This window comes from Ruditapes philippinarum, unplaced genomic scaffold (genome assembly GCF_026571515.1).
Source record: "Ruditapes philippinarum isolate M1 unplaced genomic scaffold, ASM2657151v2 ctg813_1_1_1_1, whole genome shotgun sequence".
Taxonomy (NCBI): domain Eukaryota; kingdom Metazoa; phylum Mollusca; class Bivalvia; order Venerida; family Veneridae; genus Ruditapes; species Ruditapes philippinarum.
In genome coordinates, this window is record NW_026864281.1 from 75,650 (window position 1) to 88,731 (window position 13,082).

At 32.2% G+C, this 13,082-nt stretch overlaps 1 protein-coding gene across 1 annotated transcript; it reads left to right on the plus strand.

Moving 5' to 3' along the window:
- Positions 1-7,687: 7,687 nt before the first annotated feature.
- LOC132725051 (uncharacterized) lies at positions 7,688-9,037 on the plus strand. Its single transcript, XM_060710037.1, has one exon. The coding sequence runs from the start codon at positions 7,688-7,690 to the stop codon at positions 9,035-9,037; it is 1,350 nt and encodes a 449-aa protein (XP_060566020.1).
- Positions 9,038-13,082: the final 4,045 nt, after the last annotated feature.

Consider the following 13,082-nt stretch of genomic DNA (forward strand, 5'->3'; position numbering starts at 1 on the left):
TCATGGTAGATATTACATTTAAAATAATCACTTCTTTAAACATCTTCATTTCCTTTAATCAAAATAAAGAAATTGAATAGTGAAGCAGTTGATTTTTATTAATGACCCTGGTATATACATGTCAAATCTGTTATTCTTTAATTCCATATGGGGGTGTCTGTAGCCTTGTGGTCTTCAAACCACTTGCCCCTCATTGCTGTGGGTTCAAATCCCACAGGTACTTTAAAAATTTTCATATGAGGAAGCTGTCCTGCTAGCTTATGGAACGTCATTGGTTCTACTCTACTGAAATTATGCAAAGACTTGCACCTGTGTCTTCCTCCAAGAGTAAAGCTGGAAAGTTGCCATATGACCTATACTGTTGTGGTGTAATGTAAAACTCAACAACAAAAAAGACAAAACCTCCATATGGACGGTTTCAGCAACTTGTTTCACAGGCAGACAGACAGATTTACTAACAAATACAAAAGCAACAAGTAAAAAATTGCTGGGAAATGCAGCAATGTGATTGTCACGGCGAAAAAAAGAAAAAATACAAAAAAACAGTTATAAGTATAATGTTAAGGTATCTCCAAATAGCATTGAGTTTAATTGACAGGTTAACTTGTTAAGAAGGTTTTTAAGTATTGTAATGTAACTTGTTACAAGAGCCATGCATATGTAGTAGAGCAGAATAATTTATCATTCTTGTGTACTGCATACCTCTTGAGTGAGATCTATCCACATATGAAGTTTCATGTTGATATCTCAAAGGCTTTTGTAGTTATGCTCTGGACGAAATTAAGTATGAAAAGTAACAAAGGGCAATACCTGAAAAATAATGCACGGTAGGTGTGTGCCGCACTCCTCCTCAATGAGATTTATCCACCTATGAAGTTTCACGTTAATACCTCTAACACTGTTTGAGATAAGCTCCGGACAAAAAGTTTGAAAAATAACAAAGGGCAATAACTCAAAAATTATAAAGGGTATCATTCTTTCGCAAAACATTCCTACTCAATAAGATCAATCCACCAATGAAGTTTCATGTTGACATATCAAAGACCTTTTGAGTTATGCTCCACTCAGGTGAAAAATTAAGTATGAAAAAGTACAAAGGGCAATTACTCAAAAACTATGAAGGATAGAGTCATCACTCTTTTGCACTGCACACCTCCTGAGTGAGATCTATCTACCTATGAAGTTCATGTTGATATTTCAATGGCTTTTGTAGTTATAAAGTTGTAACCTCTAACAATTTTTTGAAAATAAGCTCCGGACAAAAAGTATGAAAAATAACAGAGGGCTATAACTCAAAAATTATAATGGGTAAAGTTATTATAACAGAGGGCTATAACTCAAAAATTATAATGGGTAAAGTTATCATTTTTGTGCACAACATTCCTCCTTAATAAGATTTATCCACCTATGAAGTTTCATGTTGACATTTCACAAGCTTTTTTAGAAATATGCTCCACTCAGGTGAAAAATTTAGTATGAAAAATAACAAAGGGCAATAACTCAAAAATATGAAGGGTATATCACCTCCTGAGTAAGATCTATCCACCTATGATGGTTCATGTTATATCTCAAAGGCCTTTGTAGTTATACTCTGGGACAAAAATTAAGTATGAAAAATAACAAAGGGCAATAACTTAAAAAAAAAGCCCGGTAGGTTATCATTCTTGCGTGCTGCATTATCCTCCTCAATGAGATCTATCCACCTATGAAGTTTCAAGTTATTCCTCCTTACACTTTTGAGATAAGCTCCGGACAAAAAGTATGAAAAATAACAAATGTCAATAACTCAAAAATTATAAAGGGTAGAGTTAACATTCTTGTGCACAACATTCCTCCTTAATAAGATATATCCACCTATGAAGTTTCATATTGACATTTCAAAAGCTTTTTTAGAGATATGCTCCACTCAGGTGAAAAATTTAGTATGATAAATAAAAAGGGCAATAACTCAAAAATTATGAAGGGTAGAGTTATCACCCTTATGCACTGAACACCTCCTGAGTGAGATCTATCTATATATGAAGTTTCATTTTGATATCTCAAAGGCTTTTGTAGTTATACTCTGGACAAAAATTTAGTATGAAAAATAACAAAGGGCAATAACTGAAAAATAAAGCAGGCTCGGTTATCACTCTTGTGTGCAGCACTCCTCCTCAATGAGGTCTATCCACCTATGAAGTTTCAAGGTGTTACCTCTAACACTTTTTGAGATATGCTCCACTCAGGTGAAAAATTTAGTATGAAAAATAACAAAGGGCAATAACTCAAAAAATGTATGAAGGGTAGAGTTATCACCTCCTGAGTAAGATCTACCTCTTACACTTTTTGAGATATGCTCCGGACAAAAAGTATGAAAAATAACAAATGTCAATCACTAAAAAAAAAAAATCAGTACAGTTATCATTCTTTCGCACAACATTCCTCCTCAATAAGATCAATCCACCGATGAAGTTCATGTTGACATCTCAAAGATTTTTTTTAGTTATGCTCCACTCAGGTGGAAAATAAAGTATGCAAAATTACAAAGGGCAATTACTCAAAAACTATGAAGGGGTAGAGTTATCACTTTTTTGCACTGCACACCTCCTGAGTGAGACTTATCTATCTTAAAGGCTTTTTGAGTTATGCTCTAGACAAAAATTGAGTTTGAAAAATAACAAAGGGCAATAACTGAAAAAATATGTTTACTATAGGGTAGAATCATCATTGTTGTGCACTGCACTTCTCCTAAATATGATTTAATATCCACCTATGAAGCTTCAAGTTGATACCTCAAATACTTTTTAAGATATGGTCCGGACTAAAATGAGGACAGAAGGACAGACTGAAGGAAGGACAGGCAGACGGACGGAGACTAATTTTATATCCCCAACCGCCTTTTCGGCGGGGGATAATTAAACATTTTCCAGCTTATAGCTAAAGGAAACACGGAATTTTGCTCACAATAATGAGACATGAATTCTGAATGAAGTTCAGAAGACTTTGTGTAAAAGACTGATTTATGGACCAAATTAAGTTATTGTACAACCTGGTATGGTAAATGCTTATTGTGAAACGCATATGGAAAACGAAGTCTCATTTTAGGGAAAAAATGTTTTATTGCACAAGAAAATGAAATTATTAAAAAAAGACAACAAGAAAAGCATTGATGCAAAGCATCAAAGGGCCACGCCAAAAGAATTTGACCTAAATACTTAACAAAAGATGTGTACTTTATAGCTGTACCATTTCATGTGACCTGGAGGCTAGACCCAGTTGAAGTTGAAACTTAACCCAAAAAGAATAGACACTGTCTTGCCAAGATTCAAAGACAATTTATAGTCAATTAACCAATCTTAAGATTTATTTTACCAGATACAAGGATACCTGAGTCATCATCATATAATCACATGCACGAGTATCGAACCTGGGAAGAAAATCTTATCATATTTTTTCTTCCCAGGTCTGATACTTGTACCTGTGCATATAATAAAGCTTAGTATTGCTTAGGGTTGCAGACATGTCATTGACATATTTTAGACATAAAAGAGGACCTAAAATGAACATCAGGGGGACACCATAGGTACTCAGAGCAGAAGTAGAAGGAGTACCAGCCACATCAACCAGCTGCTATCAAAGATAAAACTTGAACCATGTAAGAATGTCATTACATATGGCAGATGCTTGAAGTTCCATTAAGAAGAAGAAAAAGAACTTCTTCATGTGCAGTATAGTGTGATCAACTGTATCAAATGCTTTTGTAGATCTAACAGTATCATGCAATACTGCCTTTGTCCATTTCAAATTAAATGCACTTTATTAAATGAATAAAACATGTGCCAGTCGCAAACCCACTTCTAAACCCTGACTGAAACTGCCTGACCATGACTCGAACACATGACTTTCAGAAGACCAACTGAGCTATCTGGCCGGCTACACATTTTCTCTTAGATAATGAAACAGTTCTAAACCACAACATATTTCTCCGCTATATTGATTAATGTCCTTGAATTTCTGATGTTAACAGAGCATAGTGAATTAAACTCATAGTTATATGCAGTCACAGGATGATAAAAACTTTCAGCTTCACCATTATAAACTCAAACCTGTGACCCACAGAATAATGTTCTGAGCTATCTGGCCACTTACACATTTTCTCCCCTAAATAGTGAACAGTTCTTAACCATGACAGATATTTAGATTTTCAAATTAACAGATAAATAATTCTTAATTAATAAATAAAAAAAAAAACCTTACATACTCATATAGTCTTAATTAAGATAACAATTTATATACCATTGTATAATTATTTTTACTATAAAGGGCTTAGAGAGTTATTGGTTGTGCCATTATTTATAACAGGTTAATTTTAAAGTGAACATAACTGCATGTGCTAATTCATGTACAATATCTATTTTTTGTACAGATAAAAAACTAACCTTTTTTCTATGATAAGAATTTTATGAAGACTGATTTGTATTTTGCATCATTGAGGGCACCGGGCAAAACATGAAAATTATGCAACCAACGAACCACTTCGTGGTAGATTGTATTTTCATGTTTTCATCTGGCGCCTGGTTACTTTTTGTACTTCATGTTGGTTTTCATGTGGCACATTAAATCACCCACTATAAAATTTAGTGTACAAATTTATTCAAGGGCAAGTAACAATCTACTCTATGAAAAGTATGTTGTCGGGTTGACTCAGGAGACCTGGAGATTGAGACTGGTGTCCCTCCATTAGATGAGGCAGAAGCTGTCCATTTCAAACTATGCACATGTTAGAAAAAAAATAGAATGTAACTATTCAGAATATGATTTGTTTTGAGACTTTATCAATTATATTGCTGGATCCATTTGAGATTCAGGACATTTTCAATCAATGCATGTATTACCATTTATAACTTTAAATGAAAGTCTCAATCTTTAATAATAATGACATAACTGTAACTCTTTAAATTCAGAAATATTATAAATCTCATCATATCAATATACTAAGATATACATGTATGCACATAACATTAATAATTCCCAGTTTCTATTAAATAAATATGAAATCCTAACATTAACATTCAGGTACTAATGGATGGAATTCAAAATCTAGTAGAAAGAAAACTATAATATATAAACTCTGTTATAGATACTATTATTAGCCAGCTAACACTGGGTATTAACATCTTTAACCTGTAGACTGATTATGTATTATCATTTATAAATTTAAATGCAAGTCTCATCCATCATAACTGTAAGTCTTTAAATACAGAAATACACATTATATCCATATACTATGATACACTTGTATGAACATTACATAAATAATTCTCAGGTTCCATTAAAAATAAATATAACATCCTATTAACATTGGTGTTTTGGGTGGAATTCATAATCTTGTAGAAAGAAAACTGTAATGTACATGATATTGTATAGTATAAAAGTAAAAAAAAAATCTCAATAAAAATTATATAATAAAGATTAAGTTGTGTGAGTTTCTAAACATTAAATGCATATCTCTTACAGTAACAAATACTGTCCCTCATTAGACTTTACTATAAAACTAACTGTATATATATCAAGTGTTTAAAATGAGCACCCATATGTATAGCTTAAATAGTCTACCTTTTCATTTTAACAAAGGTTATTTTATGAGCAATTTACATACAAACACATACAAAATAATAATTTCACATATTGATTAGAATATTCCTCTAGCAGAATACCTATAGTATATGTGCTAACTGAACAAACTAGAAAAATCTGGTCTAAGGTATATAAAGCCAGTAAAAAAATATATATCAATATTCACTCATCATGGCCTCTATGCTTTTGATTAATACCTTACAACTGGTAAATTTATGAAACAAAAAATAGTAAGTAATACCTAACTTCAACCTAAGATAGACAGAAAAGAACAGATAATTTAGTAAACACGAGTTACTTCCCCTTAAAATAGAGAAAACCTGAAACCCAAAAGAACACCCCAAACATCAAAATTAAGAAATGTTGCAGGCTCAGTTTTATTAAGCCATACAAATTCATGGTAAAGTATTCATAAAAAAAATAGATGGCCATGTTACAGCAGTTTTACAGAAAATCGGATAGCTTTCAACATCCGGATGCTGGTACACCTTGTAAAAACAACCATTCTGTGCAACAGATAAACGTAATTTATAAAATTAATAGGATAATCGTTTATAATAGTTCATTACCTATCCTTATACTAATTGGCAGGTGAACTTTCTTCTTGTAGGAAAATTTTGAAAATATATAAATGAATGAACGAATGGATACATGTACGGCATCATGTAGACCACAACGATATTCGAAATCCGGGTTTTAGTATTCAAACTTCTCAAGTGTGTCGAAAGGATTTGCGAAATTGTGTAAATATATCACGCTGATATTTCGCGTGTTGATAAAAATACTGTAATGTATATGATTTGAAAGGAAAATGTTTTTATGTAACTTTGCACGGAAATGGGCTGTACAATGATTGCGTAAAAAGCCAATACATTGTCGGCTGTAGAAATCGAAAGGAATTTTGTCACGTGACTTTTGCCCATGCTACCGAAAACTACCCATCACAATATCACGGCGTTGAGACGCCGTGAAATAATCATGGCATTTATAAACTTTGATCATTTTCAGAGTCTTGATAGCTTTAACTCTAATATCTTTATTGCAATATAAGGGGCAAACTTTGATCATTTTCAGAGTCTTGATAGCTATAACTCTAATATCTTTATTGCAATATAAGGGGCAAAAAGTCAACAAAGAGTTCTTGCCCCTAACAAATTCGGTTCAAATTATGTTTAATATGAAAGAAACCACACTGCTATGTTTACATTTTAGCCTAAATGTTCTTGAATTTCATTCATTGGATAAAATTTGGTAATCTGTAATGTATCATCATGAGAGGTATGTATATTAACAATTCCAAAATATCCTTCATATCCTGTAAAATTCAGTATTAAGTTTTACGAATTCAAGAAAAAATAATCTACACACATATTAAGCTGGTATATTGAAGATCTTATTTTACAAGTGTACTCAGTAGATGATACATTTCCATGGCAACAATGTCCATGGTGTTGTTTCATACATAGAATTAATATGATAACTATGTATGTTATTTTAGATTTATTTTGTTTCTATGGATCAACAACTTGCTAAGATGTTCGAGTTCATTTTTATTCCACAAAAATCTATGTCTATAAACTACTTTTGTAATTCAAATATTGTGTATTGTATAGACAGAATATCATAAAGTATTTTATGGTATATCAATTGTGATTGTATACAGCTTATCAAGATTTAATCCAATAAACATGACATTGTGTATATCCTATCTATTACTGATCAGCTATACTAAACAATAGTATATCAGTAACCCATGACGACTTCTATTGTAAAGTTATTTATTTGTACCATGAGATGAGCTGATGGTATGACAGAAATTGTGCAACTACACATACCTGGCAAAATTAATTGCCCAGTTAAAGCGATAGGTTGAATTAGGTTAATAGCGAAAGGGCACAATATGTTATGCCTGCCTTAACACTAGAATGGCGGGAATATTAGAGAAAATTAATAAGTTGTCGAATCAATATGTCTATAAATGGATATTATTATCAATGACAGATTGGTTATTTTGATGTTAATCTAAAAAAGGACAACTAAAAAAAAGACAACTACGTCGATATTTGTGATCATGGCAGAGCCTGGACATAAACAGTCTGATTTAAGTGAATCAGTTTTAAAGAGTTCAGCAGAGGATTTTGATCACAAATGTGTGCCTTGTCTGTCATCTGATAAACAAATTGTTGAAGCAACTGGATTTTGTGTGACATGTCAGGAGTTTCTGTGCAGAGAATGCTTCAACTTTCATAAAAAGACGAAAGTTCTTAAGCATCATGAACTGCTTGATGGAGGAAACATGCCGAGGGGCAGTCCTCCTTACACGAAGGAACATATTAGATCTATACCGGAGATTTTCACACAGAGATGTTCTACACATAATAATGAATTTATTAAGTTTTTCTGTCCCATGCACGAGACTGTTGGCTGTACAGTCTGCATGACCATTGGTCATAAAACTTGCAAAATAGATTATATACCTGAAAACTGTACAGGAATTGCAGAGAGTGTAGAATACAGCAACGTTATACAGAAGTTGGACAAGAAAGTAAAAGATACTGATGCGGTTTTGATAAAAGCAGGACATAGGGACAAGTTTTTAGATCTTCAATATGATAACTTTATCACTGAAGTAACAAAATATCGAAAAAGAATTGACAATCGATTAGATGAACTTCAAGAGAAAGTTATTGAAATTGCAGGAAAAAGGAGATCCCAGGACAAAAAAGCCATTGAAGAAGTAATTGGTAATTGTAATGACACTTCGAGTGAAGCCAAAAAAACGCGGAGCAGTTTGCAAGACAACAAGGCATCAAAGCAGAATATACAACTGTATATAAATATCAAACAAGCTGAATCAAATCTCAAAACAGATAATATACAACAGGATGAGCAATCATTAGATAAAATAAATGTACAATACAAGTTTCAACATAATGAGGACCTAGAAAAAATGATTGGTAACCTGAATGCCTTTGGAAAAATAAGTTTCCCGTCAAACCTTTCGAATAAAGAAATTTATTCAAATTGCCTGACATATGTTGATAAAATCAATATAAGAACTGATTCCGACAAAGCTTTCTTCAAATGTCACGTCATAGGATGTGCTGTGCTTAGCTCCAACAAAATTGTCCTGATTGATAGTTTCCACAATCAGAAGCTGAAAGTTGTAGATACAGATAGTAAGACTGTGATAGAGGAGAAAGTGATGGACGCACCTCCAGCTGGAATCACAGCAATACCAAATGATCAGATAGCTGTGATAATTCCAAAGAAGGAAAAAATATTGATAATGTCAGTGTTGCATAACTTTATGTTGCATCATTATTCTACACCAATATATGACCCAGATGGTTCAATAGATTTCTGTTTGCTTTTAAGGCCATTTGTGCTAAATGTCTTCTTCATCATTTCTGTGACGTAACAAATCATTTTGTTGTTTTAAAAATAAATTGGTCCTTATAACATAAATAAACCATTGACAAAACACTGTCAATATACAAAATATCTCAGCCCGCACGCATAGCTCAATCGCTCAGAGCGTGAGACCTGTAGTTATGGGTTCCATTCCCAGAATGGCCAACTAAAATGTTTTACTAAAACAGTCTTACTGATTAGACTTTAATTCGAAGCCCCATGTATTGGTGCTTAAACACTAAACACGCTAAAGAACTCGGAGAAGCTTCTGAATTTAGGATATCTTTCTGTATCTGTATCTTGCACTATCCTCCAAAATCTAAAATGACTAATTAATACTCTTCTAAACACTTGCACATATGGGCAACCGATGGCGAATATAAAATATATAAATACATATACAAATGATATACATAACAGCCAATGTTTAAAAAATGGGAAAGTACATAACATATCACGAACGTTTAATTATTAGAAATTAAGATCTAACTGTGGAAAGAACTTAACTCAAATGAAGATTGATTCTTTCCTTTTATATATTTGTCATAAGTATATGCTAAAACTTATTGGTGTTACTCACACACAGATTATCTTCAATTATAACAATGTACTATGATAAAAAGAAACAAATGAAGAATATGATCCAAAAGTTTATTCAATTTTTTTTCCATCTAGATACATTAAAGGTACAACTATGTAAATAAAAAAAAATTCTGGAAGACAAACTTCAACGAGATCACAATAAAATAAATTTTAGAATATAACAAATTTTAAAAAAAACATGAAACGCACATATATTTTATTTTCAAAGAATGCATAGAATAAAATGATAAATAAAAGTGTTTTTTAATATGTATTTGGGTAAATATTTCACCAGTACAAAGCACAAATGTTATAATTGATAGGGCATGTATAATAGTTTAAGCTACTGTGATTATGTAACTCACATATATTCTGTATTAAATGTTAGATGCTTTTTTTGTTGATTAGTGTTAGATATGTCAAGCATTCTTTTGTTTTGATCAGTATAGTTTTTGAAATGAGGAAAAACTATGTGCCATGTCTTTTTTCCTCTTTTTTCATGAATCTGTTCTTAATGAATTTTAATATACCGTTACACGTTTCTCTCAAGTGAGATATTAAGTCATTAATGTATAAGTTGAAAATACTGGGCGAATTCACGTCTCCTTGTCTCGTGCCAATGTTACACCTGATCGGACCGGAGATACGATCACATGATATATTTTCCCGTCTATTGTCATTAAACGATGTATTTGATACTTTGAAATAAGAACTTTAATTAAATTTTCATTTGCACCCTTACTTAAAATGTTATCAGGATTTTATTGAACAATCTACACAAAATAGGAGATATACTATGACAAGTATTTTTATAGAACTCTGCACTTATACCGTCTTTACCTTGACATTTTCCTGACTTTAGTCTAGAAATTGACCTTGTTATTTCTTCAACTGTAACTGCACAATTAAGAATTTGTTCTGTTATTTCATCAGTTTGTAAATCATTTATACGACTATTTAACCAGATATAACTAGGGACCAAAATTCCTTCGGATTATTTCTTGAATTTATATGCTTATTTCTATTTTCAGATAGATTCATTAGTTTCTTATTACGACAGGTATTTTTGAAATGCCTCTTAGAAACTATATATAATTCGTAGTCACGGACATTGTTTGTTAACCTAAATTGGCTTAATAAAAGATTTTTATGTTCTTTACTTTGTTGACACTCCTCACCACACCATTTTGGTTGATTACACTGCTTTTTTCGTAAAGCAAACATTTCACTGTGCGTAGCAGACGAACGGTATATTTCTATCAATGTCGACATTGCATCGTTTATATCATATTCTATTCTATTTCAATCAGAGTAGTATTTGATTGAGGTACATTGACAACATGCTCGGAAATAGATTCAAATTTGAGCCGAGATAATAGGGGGAAATGGTCCGATTCATCGCGCATTTTTATCTTAAAGTATGATTTGAAGTTGATGCTATATGATAGTCAACCACACTTAGACCATCATTGGCTACACATGTAAAATTGCCTACTTTATCATTCCCACATCTTCCATTCACTATATGTATGTTATATGTACAAAATAATTCAACTAAATATTTACCAAAATTATTATATCGAGAATTGTCCTTATTGTTTCTATGTAAATAAAAACAATCTGATTCATAGTCGACTGTTTCATGGTACAAAGAATCGAAGTTATCAAACGGAATATAATCACGGAAATCTACTGTTCTGGCATTAAAATTGCCAGCAAGATATAAATAGCAATTAGGAAAATCATGTTATAGATTTAACAAATGGTCATCTAATAGTGCAAAGCCAGTGTTTTCAGTATTATTACGATAAACTGTTGATCCTTCAGGGGAAATATACGTTATGTATACAATATTACACACCTCCTCTATTGTTTGTGACAGGTCTATATTTTTCGGATAGACCTGTTTTAACAAAAGAAAGTCCGTTATGAGGTCTATCTTTTGCACGTGCACAGGTCTGTTCTAGTCAGACAGACCCGGTCATGAAAAACACGTGAAAAAATAGACCTGTCTATGCGTAGACAAAGAAAACATGAAATGCAATCAAAAATTGAAAATAAAATGTAAATAAATGATTTTCATAATATTCCTGTCTGACAAAATCTGGATACATTCTTTTAAACAAGATAATGTTTATAATTATTCCAACATTTCTATATTAAATCTTTGAATGAAATAAATGGATAGCATATCAAAGTTAGGAAACATTTAACATTTTTCTAATCGCGTCATTTTTCAAAATAATAGTAATCTAAGCGCTTCTTCTGTCATTAATTTCACAATATAACAAAAATGGGTGCTTTAAGTTCATTTCTATGAAACTATAACAGTTATCACCGACCGCATACTTATCACGATTCTAAATCATCTAATCCACAAAAAATTCATAGTAAATAAAAAATGTACCAAACTTTCATATCGAAAAAATATAACATAAATATGTCCGTCTCATTTGTGATTCAAATTACGTCCATTTGATATACGCTTTGCCTAGGAAACCGCAGCTACCGACAGTTCATAGCAAAGTCGCTGGTTACATTCCCACCCTCAGGATCAATCAGATTGTTAAATCCCCGTTAACCCGTCCCCACCCCCTCTTTTAGTTTGGCTTTATCCTACCTTTCTATTCAACCCGCGAAAAATCAAAACTGATTTCCCCTGAAAACCTTCGAATCCAGGGCTTAGGTGCAAAGAACGTTAAAGATATAATCCAAACCTTGCTTATAGTGACATGCAGATACAAGTACTCAAAGTGGATTGGTCTACAATGGACACATCTCCCATTAGTTATTAAAATATCGACAAAAAAGATTAGGATATTATTTAAAGAAATGTTGAAAAAGAAATGTTAATATAAAGTTATAAGTGATTTAGTTTAAAAATTTATTTTCATTATTTTTATTCTAGAACACTTTATAATCTGCTATATAAAATATAATTTCGGATCATGTATCTTACACTTGTCATGCAACAATATACATATGTAAGTCTTTCATGGTGTGCTGGGTATCAGACATTTGCCCCTCAGACAGTTGCACCCTCGGAGTTTGCTCCCTTTTTGCAGTGGCGGACATTGCCCCCCCCAATATCCTTGCAAGGGTTGGACATTTGCCATCACCCCCATGTTTTAAAAATGTTAAAAAATTTAATTGTTGAATTGTTTGTTACAAAAATTAAAATTCATCGCCTATTGTCGAAATTCCATTTTGCTTCAATAAACAAAAAATCTCGCGCAAATTTGTGAAAACTTAAAAATTAGCATCTATAAATAAAAAAATAAAATACATAAAATATATACACGAGATGACCTCTGACAAGTTACAAGCAAAAAAAGGGGGGCATACGTCCGAGAGGGCAACTGTTCGGGGGAAGCAAATGTTCTAGAATTTGAAATGACTGATACGAAATACTATCAACACAATTATTCATTGTTTTACATAAATTCAATTACAGACCCATTCACTTTATT